Source organism: Haliotis rubra, unplaced genomic scaffold (genome assembly GCF_003918875.1).
Source record: "Haliotis rubra isolate DU_JTF1 unplaced genomic scaffold, ASM391887v1 Scf531, whole genome shotgun sequence".
Taxonomy (NCBI): domain Eukaryota; kingdom Metazoa; phylum Mollusca; class Gastropoda; order Lepetellida; family Haliotidae; genus Haliotis; species Haliotis rubra.
Genome location: NW_025767226.1, coordinates 416,848 through 433,939, shown reverse-complemented (window position 1 = coordinate 433,939; position 17,092 = coordinate 416,848). Strand labels below are relative to the sequence as shown.

General features: G+C 40.7%; 1 protein-coding gene across 2 annotated transcripts in view; it reads right to left on the bottom strand.

Annotated features, from left to right (window-relative positions):
• Positions 1–13,732: 13,732 nt before the first annotated feature.
• LOC124253103 (zinc finger protein 658B-like) overlaps positions 13,733–17,092 on the bottom strand; it is a 33,744-nt gene continuing 30,384 nt past the window's right edge. For both annotated transcript variants that reach the window (XM_046686819.1, XM_046686820.1), the window contains exon 3: positions 13,733–16,909. In XM_046686819.1, coding sequence (XP_046542775.1) covers positions 16,022–16,909 — 888 coding nt within the window. In that variant the 3' untranslated portion in view covers positions 13,733–16,021. The remainder of the gene's footprint in view (positions 16,910–17,092) is intronic.

The following is a 17,092-nucleotide window of genomic DNA, read 5'->3' as shown; positions in this document are numbered from 1 at the left end:
CTGAATTACCAGCTACCAGAGCCCAAATCCAATTGGAGGACAAGTTTCCAAGAACAGAGGGCGGCAACCCGTTTCTTTATCAGTTTGATGCCAACACTTCTCTTCATTACAGACAAGAATCTGGAATATTTGTGTGCTGCTGACAATATTCTGTGACGGAACATTCTACTCTTGCCCCAAGCTATTTGATCAAGCGTGGACTATTCACACTGAGGGCAATGGACATATGTTTCCTTCAGTATACGGATTACTAGCAAACAGAACACGACAATGTTATGAGGTGTTTGAGTACCTACGTGAGGCAGCTACTTTGGGTGATCTGGACTTTTCTCTGTGAACAATTCAACTGAATTGCGAGATTGCCGCCCATAATACAGCCCGCAATATGTTTGAGAACAGTCATGTTAGAGGGTGTCTCTTTCACTACACACAGTGCATCTGGAGGAGAGTCCAGAAGGAGGGATTAGTGACCGCCTACAGAGAGAATGAAGACGTGAAGAAAGTGGTGAGAAGAGCAGGTGCTTTGCCCATGGTTCCCTTGGACAAGGTGGAAGACGTGTTCCAGCTCGGCTGCTCACAGGCGCTTGTGCAGTCCCAGTCTATTTCATTTAAAATAGATGTGCCTTTAGATGTTATCGAAAAGTTTGTAGACTTGGAGCAGATTTCAGCGACATGGGAGGTTGTTCCATAGCATAGGAGCTGCACGTTCAAAGCAGCGGTCCCAGTATTTAGTCCTGGATGGTCAGGTGATAAGCACAGCTTTATCTTGTGATCTGAGAGTTCTTATTGGTCTATGGTTGTTTAGGAGAGATGACATGTAAAATTTTGCAGTGTTGGTCTTCAGGCACTTGTAGATGATGGTGAGCAACTTGAATTTTATGCGTCTAGCAACAGGTAGCCAATGCAGTTCTCTTAACCTGGGGGTGATGTGGTCTCTTCGAGGACATGATCCTGGCGGCCGTGTTTTATATAATCTGGAGTCGATGAACCAGGGAAGCTGGATGGGCATAGTCAAGGCGAGACTGAATGAGAGTTTTGGCAGTTTCATCTTACAGATATCGTCTTAGTTTACCAATCTGATGAAGATGGTAATGAGGATACTGGTACATGCTTGTTCATGTGGCCTGGGAGTCGAAAACAATTCATAAATTCTTCACTTGGGAAGAGGCAGGCACATTCACAGGTTCAATATTGACTGAGAATTCTGTCATACGTTCCTTTAAGTGCTTTGGTCCAGAAATGAATACTTCCGTTTTGTTGTCATTTAGTTTGAGAAAGTTGATTCTCTTTCCAGCTTCGTTATCTTTTCCTGAAGTGATACAATCCAGGAGGCGATACAGCTTTGGGTGTCATCTGCAAAGCACTATAAGTCAATGCAGTGGTTCCGGAAAACATCATCTAGTGGTAACATATAGATGGTAAACAAAATTGGTCCAAGGACTGAACCCTGTGGAACACAATATGATAACCACCTTTCTTCTGACACGGCCTCATCAACTTCCACTTAGTTGTTTTTTAGATATGACTCAAGCCATATCAATGCTGGTCCGGTGATACCAACAGTCTTCTCAAGTCGAGAGAGAATGATATCGTGGTCTATTGTATCGAAGGCTGCCGACAGGTATAATAGAACAAGGAGTCCTGCTCTCTGATTGTCGAGATGAGAAAGGATGTCATTTTGCACACGAAGAAGTGCTGTTTCTGTACTGTGGTGTTCCCTATAGGCAGAGTGGAACTCTTCCATCAGGTTGTTCTTTTCCAGATGTTCCTTGATTTGGATTGCCACAATCTTATCAAGTACCTTTGATGGAAATGGTAGGTTGGACACCAGTCTATAATTTCTAATGTCATTTGAATCAAGTGAATTTTCTTGATAAGTGGACGAATAAGAGCCATTTTTAATGTGCTTGGTACTTCAGATGCAGCCAGCGATGTATTGAACATGCCACTAAGGAAGGTGAGATAGAGTCCGATACAGATTATAAGATCCATGTTGGGATCGGGTCTAAGTCACATGACTTTGATGGACTCTTCTTTCTTATGCGTGCTATCTTACTTTCTGATGTTGGTGTGATGGTACTAAGGCACTGTCCATTGAACGTCTTTTATGGAGTTATTATGCTCGGTTGCTTCTATTGTAGGTCGACACGGCTGTTCTCAATCTTCGTAGTGAGGGAATAAGCAAAACGATTCGCAAGATCCAGTTCACTGTTGTGATTAGGCAGAATGTTTGTCTTTTTATGTAACCGATTGTTACATTGTTGTTTGAACATTGAGCTTTGGTGTTGGAAGACGATTGAGCTATGCCGGAGTTAATATGTTGTGTACGAGTTTGCACTAAGAGGGCATTGTGTATATCTCTGGCCGTCTTGTACATCTGACGATGTATCTCTAAGTGCGTTCATCTCCAGAGTTTCTCAGCGTGTCGTTTCTCTTAACAGTACGAACTTCATCTGTATACCAGCTTGTATCAGGTGGAATGGTAACTGCCCTTCTCTGTATAGGTGCATGTGTTTCACGCGTTTCTGAAAGAATTTGGTTGAGCTTATTTGTTTGATTATTAATGGTCCCCATTTAAAGAACATCGTTTTCAGTCAAACGTTTTGTATGTCACAAATTAGACGATGTAAGTCAATACTGCTTTTGTTTTTCTGCATTTTATCATTTTTTCCACAGGAGCAGCTCTTGGGAGATTAAGGTGACAAAACCCTGAATAATGGTCAGAGATCGTATGGTTTTTCACAGTGATTGTTTTGACTGTCTGCTCAGCCTGTCTTGATGTGTGGCTTGATGCCATAGCTGATGCGCCCGCATATCCTAAAGTCACAGCCTTCATGGACTATGTAACATTCAGCTGGGTGGAAGGAGCACCATTCATCACAGCTCTGTGGAATCACTATGGAAATACTGGCCATCGTACAAACAATGATCTCAATGGGTGGCACAATGGGGAACTGCTCAAGTTAGGATGATGAACATCGAGTACACAAACCAAGTTGGGGAACTGCTGAAGTTAAAATGGTGTACATCGAGTACACAAACCAAGTTGGGGAACTCCTCGAGTTAGGATGTGTACATCGAGTACACAAACCAAGTTGGGGAACTGCTCAAGTTAAGATGATGTACATCGAATACATAAACCAAGTTGGGGAACTGCTCAAGTTAGGATGATGTACATCGAGTACACAAACCAAGATGGAGAACTGCTCAAGTTAGGATGATGTACATCGAGTACACAAACCAAGATGGGGAACTGCTCAGGTTAGGATGATGTACATCGAGTACACAAACCAAGTTGGGGAACTGCTCAAGTTAGGATGTGTACATCGAGTACAAAGACCAAGTTGGGGAACTGCTCAAGTTAGGATGATGTACATCGAGTACACAAACCAAGATGGGGAACTGCTCAAGTTAGGATGATGTACATCGAGTACACAAACCAAGTTGGAGAACTGCTCAAGTTAGGATGATGTACATCGAGTACACAAACCAAGTTGGGGAACTGCTCAAGTTAGGATGTGTACATCGAGTACACAAACCAAGTTGGGGAACTGCTCAAGTTAGGATGATGTACATCGAGTACAAAGACCAAGTTGGGGAACTGCTCAGGTAAGGATGATGTACATCGAGTACACAAACCAAGATGGAGAACTGCTCAAGTTAGGATGATGTACATCGAATACATAAACCAAGTTGGGGAACTGCTCAAGTTAGGATGATGTACATCGAGTACACAAACCAAGATGGAGAACTGCTCAAGATAGGATGATGTACATCGAGTACACAAACCAAGATGGGGAACTGCTCAGGTTAGGATGATGTACATCGAGTACACAAACCAAGTTGGGGAACTGCTCAAGTTAGGATGATGTACATCGAGTACACAAACCAAGTTGGGGAACTGCTCAAGTTAGGATGATGTACATCGAGTACACAAACCAAGTTGGGGAACTGCTCAAGTTAGGATGTGTACATCGAGTACACAAACCAAGTTGGGGAACTGCTCAAGTTAGGATGATGTACATCGAGTACAAAGACCAAGTTGGGGAACTGCTCAGGTAAGGATGATGTACATCGAGTACAAAGACCAAGTTGGGGAACTGCTCAGGTAAGGATGTGTACATCGAGTACACAAACCAAGTTGGGGAACTGCTCAAGTTAGGATGATGTACATCGAGTACACAAACCAAGATGGGGAACTGCTCAAGTTAGGATGATGTACATCGAGTACACAAACCAAGTTGGGGAACTGCTCAAGTTAGGATGACGTACATCGAGTACACAAACCAAGTTGGGGAACTGCTCAAGTTAGGATGTGTACATCGAGTACAAAGACCAAGTTGGGGAACTGCTCAAGTTAGGATGATGTACATCGAGTACACAAACCAATTTGGGGAACTGCTCAAGTTAGGATGATGTACATCGAGTACACAAACCAAGTTGGGGAACTGCTCAAGTTAGGATAATGTACATCGAGTACACAAACAAAGTTGGGGAACTGCTCAAGTTAGGATGTGTACATCGAGTACACAAACCAAGATGGGGAACTGCTCAAGTTAGGATGATGTACATCGAGTACAAAGACCAAGTTGGGGAACTGCTCAGGTAAGGATGATGTACATCGAGCACACAAACCAAGTTGGGGAACTGCTCAAGTTAGGATGTGTACATCGAGTACACAAACCAAGTTGGGGAACTGCTCAGGTTAGGATGATGAACATCGAATACACAAACCAAGTTGGGGAACTGCTCAAGTTAGGATGATGTACATCGAGTACACAAACCAATTTGGGGAACTCCTCGAGTTAGGATGTGTACATCGAGTACACAAACCAAGTTGGGGAACTGCTCAAGTTAGGATGACGTACATCGAGTACACAAACCAAGTTGGGGAACTGCTCAAGTTAGGATGATGTACATCGAGTACAAAGACCAAGTTGGGGAACTGCTCAAGTTAGGATGATGTACATCGAGTACACAAACCAATTTGGGGAACTGCTCAAGTTAGGATGATGTACATCAGTACACAAACCAAGTTGGGGAACTGCTCAAGTTAGGATAATGTACATCGAGTACACAAACCAAGTTGGGAACTGCTCAAGTTAGGATGATGAACATCGAATACACAAACCAAGTTGGGGAACTGCTCAAGTTAGGATGATGTACATCAGTACAAAGACCAAGTTGAGGAACTGCTCAGGTAAGGATGATGTACATCAGTACACAAACCAAGTTGGGGAACTGCTCAAGTTAGGATGTGTGCATCGAGTACACAAACCAAGTTGGGGAACTGCTCAGGTTAGGATGATGAACATCGAATACACAAACCAAGTTGGGGAACTGCTCAAGTTAGGATGATGTACATCGAGTACACAAACCAAGTTGGGGAACTCCTTGAGTTAGGATGTGTACATCGAGTACACAAACCAAGTTGGGGAACTGCTCAAGTTAGGATGATGTACATCGAGTACACAAACCAAGTTGGGGAACTGCTCAGGTTAGGATGTGTACATCGAGTACACAAACCAAGTTGGGGAACTGCTCAGATTAGGATGATGTTCATCGAGTACACAAACCAAGTTGGGGAACTGCTCAAGTTAGGATGTGTACATCGAGTACAAAGACCAAGTTGAGGGAACTGCTGAAGTTAGGATGATGTACATCGAGTACACAAACCAATTTTGGGAACTGCTCAAGTTAGGATGATGTACATCGAGTACACAAACCAAGTTGGGGAACTGCTCAAATTAGGATAATGTACATCGAGTACACAAACAAAGTTGGGGAACTGCTCAAGTTAGGATGTGTACATCGAGTACACAAACCAAGATGGGGAACTGCTGAAGTTAGGATGATGTACATCGAGTACAAAGACCAAGTTGGGGAACTGCTCAGGTAAGGATGATGTACATCGAGTACACAAACCAAGTTGGGGAACTGCTCAAGTTAGGATGTGTACATCGAGTTCACAAACCAAGTTGGGGAACTGCTCAGGTTAGGATGATGAACATCGAATACACAAACCAAGTTGGGGAACTGCTCAAGAAGTTAGGATGATGTACATCAGAGTACACAAACCAAGTTGGGGAACTCCTCGAGTTAGGATGTGTACATCGAGTACACAAACCAAGTTGGGGAACTGCTCAAGTTAGGATGACGTACATCGAGTACACAAACCAAGTTGGGGAACTGCTCAAGTTAGGATGTGTACATCGAGTACAAAGACCAAGTTGGGGAACTGCTCAAGTTAGGATGATGTACATCGAGTACACAAACCAATTTGGGGAACTGCTCAAGTTAGGATGATGTACATCGAGTACACAAACCAAGTTGGGGAACTGCTCAAGTTAGGATAATGTACATCGAGTACACAAACCAAGTTGGGGAACTGCTCAAGTTAGGATGATGAACATCGAATACACAAACCAAGTTGGGGAACTGCTCAAGTTAGGATGATGTACATCGAGTACAAAGACCAAGTTGGGGAACTGCTCAGGTAAGGATGATGTACATCGAGTACACAAACCAAGTTGGGGAACTGCTCAAGTTAGGATGTGTGCATCGAGTACACAAACCAAGTTGGGGAACTGCTCAGGTTAGGATGATGAACATCGAATACACAAACCAAGTTGGGGAACTGCTCAAGTTAGGATGATGTACATCGAGTACACAAACCATGTTGGGGAACTCCTCGAGTTAGGATGTGTACATCGAGTACACAAACCAAGTTGGGGAACTGCTCAAGTTAGGATGATGTACATCGAGTACACAAACCAAGTTGGGGAACTGCTCAGGTTAGGATGTGTACATCGAGTACACAAACCAAGTTGGGGAACTGCTCAGGTTAGGATGATGTTCATCGAGTACACAAACCAAGTTGGGGAACTGCTCAAGTTAGGATGATGTACATCGAGTACTCAAACCAATTTGGGGAACTGCTCAAGTTAGGATGTGTACATCGAGTACACAAACCAAGTTGAGGAACTGCTCAAGTTAGGATGTTGTACATCGAGTACAAAGACCAAGTTGGGGAACTGTTGTGATATGATATTGAATGTGCTGAACATTTCTTGTATCTAAAATACTTTTTTATTGTTCAATTATGAAGGCAAGAAATTAATAAAATTTGAAATACTGGTATGCTTGTCTTTTATCTACACATAGATATCTTTTATACCATTATGTACGGTAACATGGATTATCTATTAGCGCATTGCCGGGAGAGCCACATTCATACGAACACTCAGCCATTGCCGGCTGAGCCACACCATTTTCAACTCTGTTTTTCATAAATGTGGATTTCCCGGGCTAAAGCCTCCTCCCCAACTACTGACGTCAACAGGAAGGGCTAGGATCTGCTTGTAAATCTGTACTATAGAGGTAATTCTTGTACTACAGGAGTTAAGTATATATACAATGTACAGACGTCAACACAACAACACACAAATGGCGTTTTTGGTTTTGTTTCGTTTTCGTTCCATGTCACATGGAGCAGTATCCTAGCCTTACATCATGATATAACAACTGAGACGGATATGACTGGGACGGTGGAGTAGTCTAGTGCTTAAAGTGTTTGCTTGTCACGCCGAGGACCCGTGTTCGATTCCCTACATTGGTACAGTGTGAGAAACCCATTTCTGGTGTCCCCAGCCGTTATATTCCTGGAATATTGCTGAAGATTAAACTCACTCACTCACTGATAAGACATGTCGTAGTTGATCAACAGGCCGGAACAGATGAACACATGCTCATTTCACAAACGTATGTACATGATGTTACGATCCATGGTCGGCCTTTGACGGGCGCGGTGGGCGAGCTGGTTAAGGCGCCAGGCTAGTGATCGAGCGAGGTTGAGTTGTCTGGATCGAGCCCACCTGTGACCGGGAGTAAAAACCTTGGAGTCAACTTTGTGTGCAGACTCTTTCACTGTTCCCACAACCCCTTAGTGTACAGAACACAACCCTGTGCACTTAAAATGACCCACGAATCCGTTGGTATATGACCAGATGGTGGCCAAATGAATACGTGCAAACACCTAGTTGCGGGTACAGCAACGTGCAGTGAACTTGAACAATGTACTGTAACTATGTGTCCCAGTCCACCCAGCTGTTAATGGGTACCTTGTTAGGATGAGAAAGCCACAATAACCCGGGGCGCCTAGTGGCTGCAAGAGTTGCATACACTCCAGGGAGTTGAGATGGATAACACAATGTGCCGTTGAGATTCACATCCAATGACCGAGGGAATAAATACCAGCAAGTACTAGTTGTTTGGATACGTGCGCTATATAAATATCTTATAAAAATAACATGCAGGCTAACATGCTAAAAAATTCAAAATTCAAAATTTGTTGCCAAATATGAAGAGAATCCAGTGAACGGTTCTTGAGATATCTTGTTGACAAGGGTAAAGCGTTAAAGTCCCCTTGTTACCTTGAAATGAAGATCAAGGTCACCAAACCTGACTGGGACCTTTCTTATGCTGTAATGAACCTAGGTACCAAGTATGACAAGAATCTAGTCAATGGTTCTTAAGATATTCCAATTCGTACGACGGACGGACGGAGCCTAATACTATATCCCTCGATTCGCGCTAAACGCGCGGCGGGGGGATAATCACATACTCCTACATAACTACTACTACTACTAACAACAGTTAGCTACTTCTACTTCTACCACTTCTACTGTCAAAATATCACAGAGTGATAAATGCAATGCATGTTTTGCAGCACAGACCTGTCAATCAACTTGCCCGCCATCAACGTCTTATAGGTCTTGTTACCTGCTGATTTCCAAGTTGAAAGTAAAATGTCAATGAATATAAACAATACAAAGGTATTTCAGTGGCAGTAGCAAATAGTGACTGTATGATATGAGCATAGCCATCATATCCACTTGCAAATCACTAAGCAAACATTCTGTTTAATTGATTAACATCGTCACGCAATGTCGACACTCAATGACGGGTTTTTTTTATTCGTCCGACGGTTAGCAATATCATATTTTTCATTTGTTGACAGATCGAGTTGATACCTAGCAAATAGTTGCTGTACGAATCCAAAGCCAATATAATACTGAAGATGTGATTCAGCAATAATATTCACTTTACTGCAACAATAGTCACGTTTCCGAAATAGTCCGAGGATGAATATCTAGAACTATCACACAATGCTGGTCTTCTTCTGACTTGCGGTGTTCGGAAGGTTTTTCAGGAGGACTTTAGGTGATTCGCCGAATCACTCGGTCTGAATATAGTTGAAAGACCCAGAGTTATACCTAGTAGTGGGGCGGTGGGGTAGCCAAATGGTTAAAGCGTTGGCTCGTCACGCCGAAGACCCGGGTTCGAATCCCCACATGGGTACAATGTGTGAAGCCCATTTTCTGGTGTCCCCCGCCGTGATGTTGCTGGAATATTGCTAAAAGCGGCGTAAAACCAAACTCAGTCAGTCAGTATACCCAGTAGTACCAGTTCCGACAAGCATTCGTAGTGCTAAGATGTTCGTAACTCCCATACTTTAACATAGACTTATGACAGTCGTAGAGCTAAGATGTTCGTAACTCCCATGCTTTAACATAGATTTATGACAGTCGTAGAGCTAAGATGTTCGTAACTCCCATGCTTTAACATAGATTTATGACAGTCGTAGCGCTAAGATGTTCGTAACTCCCATACTTTAACATAGACTTATGACAGTCGTAGAGCTAAGATGTTCGTAACTCCCATACTTTAACATAGACTTATGACAGTCGTAGAGCTTAGATGTTCGTAAATCCCATACTTTAACATAGACTTATGACTGTCGTAGAGCTAAGATGTTCGTAAATCCCATACTTTAACATAGACTTATGACAGTCGTAGAGCTACAATCGGTTTGTGGAACGGGACCCTGAAGTCTAAATATACCATAACGTATACTTTTTACAAAATGTCGGTCATCGCCCAGCAGTTTTTCCCACTTTTGATCATCATCCAGCAGTTTCAACAACCGTCAAACAACACCCAGCAGTTTCACCAACCGTCAATCATCACCCAGGAGTTTCACCAACCGTCAATCATCACCCAGGAGTTTCACCAACCGTCAATCATCACCCAGGAGTTTCACCAACCGTCAATCATCACCCAGGAGCTCCAACAACCGTCAATCATCACCCAGGAGATCCAACAACCGTCAATCATCACCCAGGAGATCCAACAACCGTCAATCATCACCCAGGAGTTCCAACAATCGCCTGCCATCATCGAGATGTTCTCCCAAATGTTGATCGGCATCCAGTAGTTCCAGCCACTGTTGATCATAATGTACTAGTTCCTCACACTTTTCATCACCATCCAGGAGTTCCCAAAACCATTGATTATCACCCAGTAGTACCATCAACCGTCAATTATCACTCAAGTTCTTCAATAAGGGATGTCAATCCATTGCGCTACCACTTATTTGAATTGAGAACAGGGGCAATTGAATAAGGATATTTTCCGCCCTGCTTTGATTGTCTATCTATGCACATCCCGAGAGCAAACTATCAAGCTGCAGTTTAGAGCAAGTGTCTAGAAGCTGAATAATTATACAACTCAACGGACAGCAGATGGTCATCGATAGGTGGAGGAAACTGGTCGCGTAGCGATTTGCTGGATGACAGGACCTCTTGCTTCAGATGCTGTGCTTGAGTTCATTTCTTGCAAGTACACAACAGTGTGAAAACTCACTAGTTGCCAGTGCCTTCCCAGTGAACTGAAATGCACTGTGACATGTCGGAACCAGACTTCTGACAATATGGTATGCGAGGACCATTGACCCTGATAAATCTGATCTTTATGAAGCGGAACAGTGACTATCATTGCAGAAATTAAGGAACTTGAAGGTACTCTCACTCTTTGTCTTTTGTAAATGTTCTTTGAACTTACAATTTTGATTCTTAAAAATTGATTAAAGGTATTAAGTAACACAACTTGATATTGATTAAATCTTTTCAATCACGTTAGCACCATTTTACCTCCTTTTCTTTATTTCCAACCTATTTGCTGAACTTTACTCACGATCAAAGCTTGGAATTCACATTTTTGGAAAATTTTGTTTTTAGGGAAGGGGGGTCATTATGGATTTAGCCTCGTTGTGGGTCTGAGCTACCAAACCAAACCAAACTGTTATGGCCATCATTTTATATGCACAGACCATAACCGCGCCTAAACTGCCACGTGATGATCTACAGTGGGGAAAACTACTGGTTGATAGTCGACAGTTGGTGGAAGATCTGGGTGATGATTGACAGTTTGGGAAACTACTGGGTGATATTTAACGGTTAGTAGAACTAATGGATGATGGTCAATCAACAGTGTGGAGAATTACTGCAAGATGGAACAAGAGATGGTCGTCTTCCTTGAAATCTTTTGTTTCTTAAATGTCGTGTTGCATTTACCCACAATCATAACCTAACCACTGGAAAAAACAAAATCTTTATCAGCAAATCATATCTATGAGTGTAGGCAACATTTACAGATGTTATGTTGGTTAACCATGTAAAATGTGTGGTATTCACGGTTGTATTTTTTCTGTAGTACAGAAATGCACAGATACATACAGACACATACATACATGCACACACAAACGCACACACATGCATGGCAAGTCATTTGTCACATATATTATTTGTCAGCCATGTATATCTGTTTTAATAAATTATGAGTCCTTGGAAATAGACTCAGAACGATAGTCTCTCAAAAGTGAAGAAAGGTAAAACGGCACTTGACAGTGATCGAAACCTTTGACTGACCCATTTGAGCCCATGCTGACCAAAGTAAAATCCTAATCAACTATTAACCAACCATTACGGCTTATTTTGGTTTTACCTAAGTTCCATATACTGGTGTGAAGCCCATTTCTGGTGTCCCCCACCGTGATATTGCTGGAATATTGCAGAAAGAGGCGTAAAACCAAACTCACTCACTCCCTCACTCCATACACTGATTGAGTCCCTGGAATGACGTAATCCAGTTTGCAGTCTTGAAGCGATGTCATGAAAAGTTTGTTTAACAGATTTATTTAGGAATAAGTGCATATTTATGGTGGTGTGGACAGTATACTCTTGAACTTTTGATAAGAATAAGGCCCCTGGTGTAGACAGTATACTCGTGCTCTGACATGTGCTATGAAAATTTAACCTTTGATTAAATACTTAAGAATAAATAATGCAAGCGAGGTGCATGCCATTCGATCTTATATTCATAATATACGCAAAAGTAGCGGAGGGGTAGAAGACCCGGGTTAAATCCCCACGTGGATACGATGTGACAAGCCTATTTCTGGTGTTCAACGCCATGTTACGCCTGGAATATCGCCAAAAGTGGTGTAAAACAAAACTCGCTCAATAAAACGGAAAGATACAATGGCAGTGAGATACTCATTAGAGACGTGAGTCTCAGCCCATATTTGTTGTGTTCCACATTTTCCATGTTATGTAAGTTTGGACTGTATGCTTTGAATTTCTACAAGTTACCCCAAATTAACACTGGATAACTTTAATCATCTTACACATTGCTATGTAATTAAGAAAACTTCTTTTGCGTCGGTTCAGACGATCTTTAGCGTTAAAGGTCACATGCAACGTAAAGCACAACATTGCAGATTCTGATACATTTCGGTATGGATGTACAGTAACAAATTAGCAAAAGTGCAAATTCAACTTATAACGTTGAAAAATAACGCGATTTTCTTGGTTGAATGCTAAATGTGCTGTCAGGCCTTGATTTGGGGAATTAGCTATTGAAACAAGAAAGAAGACAGCTGTGAGTTACTTGGGTTTATTCAAGCAAGTGTCTAACATACCATTCCAAATGCATCAATTCATACATAAAAATGACATACAAAAATATTCATTGATGTCCTATTAAAATTTCAATCTAAGTCAGATAATATAAGCAATATGTTGTATAACAGAATATATACGATAACTGCTTACAGAAACATAATACAAACAATTTCCTTGGGTATCTATGGTACTGATAAATAACATAACCTCATGGATAAATTAATCATCAACAACAACTGCAGAGGACAAGTAGGGAGTGGAGCGCCTTACAATTCAATTGCAGCATGTTGTGCCTAGTTTGTTAAAGGTCACATGCAACGTAAAATACAACTTTGCAGATTCTGATACCTTTCGGTATGGACTTAGAGTAACAAATGATCAAAAATGAAAATTCAACATATAAAGTTGAAAAATAACGCGATGAAAAACCCCTCGCGAAATCGTAGTTTAAACGATTCACTAAATTCACCCTAGCATGGGTGAAAAGTGGTTTCAACAGCTGTGCTGCGCTGCACTGCGCTCATGGCGCATGCACAGTGAAAATCTGTCTGTCTGCCTGTCTGCTAATGACAATATGCAATATACATGCAATTTGAGCTATACACCATAAACAAAACGAATTGATTTATGGCTCGTGCACCCAAGTTATGTCTCTGTCACATTATGTAATTACACAGACAGGCAGGTGTGATACTTGTACACATGACATGTTATGGTGTCTGTTGATTGCAAAATGTTATACACACAAAATGAGCCCTGAGCGTATCGGCAAATGAACCATCCAATGAAAGGCTTCGTTATACTTAAGTGCACGCCCACCCGCTCTGACTGGGTTCGGTATCCCGGCTGCTTTGTTTCGAGGGAAGTAAACCATAGAATAAAATATTGCACTTTTGATCTGCGATTGTACGCTTATAATTTTGTTCATGTGTTTTTTCATGATCAGCTATGTATATTATGTCATGAATAAGTGATAATTGTGTTTTAATTATGTTTGTTTTCTTGGTTGCATGTGACCTCTAACTACTGTAAGGATTTATGACTACTACGGTATATTAAACCTAACACATTACTGAGGGAAGGATTTATGACTATTAGTATTAGTTAGTATTAGTATTATGATTATTGCGGTATGTTGTACCTAATGCCTTAATTGCGGTGAGGGGTTATACCAATTAGGTTATGTAGTACCCATGGCGTTAACTACGGTAGGGATTAATGACCATAATGGCGCTTAATGCATTAACTACGGGAAGGATTTATGACTAGTGTAAGTTGCTATTGGCAACGTGCAATTTCAATATTTACGGAATTAATCAACTAAGGTAGAATACATTATGAGACTGTAATTCTATACTTAAACAACAGATGTCGGAATGTACAATTTTGTGCTTTACAAAACAAGACAATAAGTTATTTAAATCATTAAAAAATGACTATAATAATGCACTAGGACGGCGCTGTTGTCATTGACTACACATATTTCTTAAATTTACTGAGCTAAGTAAGAGAGAATGAAGACTGGAATTGTATACTTAAACTATACTAATGGATATTTTCAGGTAATTTGAGAAGACAATACCATTTACTAATGATTACGGTAATGGGATTTGCGTATAAACTGTTCTGTACGGTATACAACTAGGTGTACAAAAGCCCCCCCACTGATTGACTAGATTTGGATAATTAGCCTTTCTTTGTTCGTATACTACAAAAAAAATGAATCTATTGAAATTATTTCTTTTTATCCTGGATTAATTGGGTGACTACGGTAAATGTGTTTCGAATGATGATGTTGATATTTTGTACGGTACACAACTGCACGGAAACGGGACGTTTCATATCATTATTTTCAAATAATTATTCATGTTAGTTAAATATCAAAATACAAATGTTGGCTGTTGTAATCTGTTCTGTGGGCGGGTATCTGAGGTAAATCGACTGAATTTTATTTCATCAGTGAACTATCGTATTTGTAAAATACCGAATAACTCATCTACCTACAACTTCATCATTGCTCAAAATACTTGTATAAATTCTTGAACTGGTTTTGTTACTAAGCTACTGGAATCTAGGCTACTGAACGAGAATCTAACCTGCATATACAGATCTTACGCACAAAACGAAGAAAACTAGAGAAAGACTAGCAATATGTATACACGTGTGTCAAAACATTGGGAAGAGATATTCGTATGCACATGAAAAACATAAAACTTGAGGTGCCCACGACCCAATGTGGTTAGACATCACTAGACAGTGCCTAAGAATTAATCTCTTATCATAAACTATCATTTACAATGGTAGGTATTTCGAAAAATGCTTCAATATCGTAGGAATGTATCTAAATTAACTCTCACATTTTCTAGACGATATTTACAAAGAAATAACAAGTTAGACACAAACAAAAATTAAGTTTAAACGTTTCTTACCTTGAAACAAGAGAGGAGAGAGCGTTGAGTATCTTGCGTTTATTCAAGCAAGTATGCCTGAGATGGAAAAATACTAATATTATATCTCTCAGCTCTACTTGTTTATCATTAGTAAATTTCTCTCAGGTTAAAGTTTCTAGAAGCACTATGTACCCTATGCTGACAACGTTTACTACACGAGGTAGGAGGTAAGAAAGTAATTACCTTATAAAACTTGATTTTCTCTATGGTGTAGCCACTGTCAATGACATTTATGCGCTTGACCATGACATTTATGACAGGACAAACATGATGGCAATCGCAATTTTATTCAACAAAAGATGATATTTTACTACGATTTAGTTGGTGGTAAAACATGCACTTGCTGGCATGAGAATATAAAGGTGTATGATGAAATATATGCACTGTTAATTTTATATACATAACACTAAAACACAACAATAAGTTGATTCAGTGCAAATGTTTTCCCACATTCAACACATTGCTAAGACAGGATTCCACTTTGAATTCTCATGTGTTTCTACAGGTGTCTACAGTTGTACATCCTTTACCAAACCCAACACAGTGAACAGTCTTCACTGCTAGATTACACAGTGAATCCTCCTGTGTTTTCGATGATGACCTCACTGTCTAACTTCTGTCCCACATTGACCGTGTGATTTTTCCCCCACAGCCAACACATTCATAGCGCTTGATTCCACAGTGAATCCTCATGTGTGTTTGCAGATTGCCCGATTGTGTAGTACAAACTATGAGATAGGATAAGATTTAAAAATTTGTAAACTATTTCTAACATTCAACACATTCATCAACCTTGATTCCACTGTGAATCCTCATGTGTATTTTCAGACTCTTTGAATGTTTAAATTTTTTCTCACATTCAACACATTCATAAGGCTTAATTCCACTGTGAATCCTCATATGTGTTTGCAGATTACATGAATAGATAAACTTTTTCCCACATTCAACACATTCATAAGGCTTGATTCCACTGTGAATCTTCATATGTGATTGCAGACTACCTGAATCTTTAAACTTTTTCCCACATTCAACACATTCATAGGACTTGATTCCACTGTGAATCCTCATGTGTCTCTGCATACCACTTGATTGTGTAAATGTCTTCCCACATTCAACACATTCATAAGGCTTGATACCCCTGTGAATTCTCATGTGTGTCCGCATATTACTTGAGTATGTGAACTTTTTCCCACATTCAGCACATTCATAAGGTTTGATTCCACTGTGAATTCTCATGTGTGCCTGGAGACATTTGGAAAGTGTAAATCTTTTCCCACATGCACCACATTCATAAGGCATGATTCCTGTGTGAATTCTCATGTGTTCCTGCAGATAAACTGATTGTGTAAATGTTTTCTCACACACAATGCATTGTTGAGGTTTCATTTCACTGTGACTCTTCATGTGCGTCTTTAGAGTACTTGAATGGTGAAATTTTTTCCCACATTCAACACATTCAAAGGGCTTGATTCCACTGTGAATCCTCATGTGTGCCCGCATATTACCTGGATCTGTAAATTTTTTCCCACATTCAAAACATTCATAAGGCTTGATTCCACTGTGAATCTTCATGTGTGACTGCAAATGACCTGAATGTGTAAATTTTTTCCCGCATTCCTCACATTCATAAGGCTTGATTCCACTGTGAATCCTCATGTGTATCTGCAGATGGCATGATTGTGTAAATTTTTTCCCACATTCAACACATTCATGAGGCTTGATTCCACTGTGAATCTTCATGTGTGACCGCATATGGCCTGATTCTGTAAATTTTTTCCCACATTCCACACATTCATAAGGCTTGAGTCCACTGTGAATCCTCATGTGTGCCTTCAGATT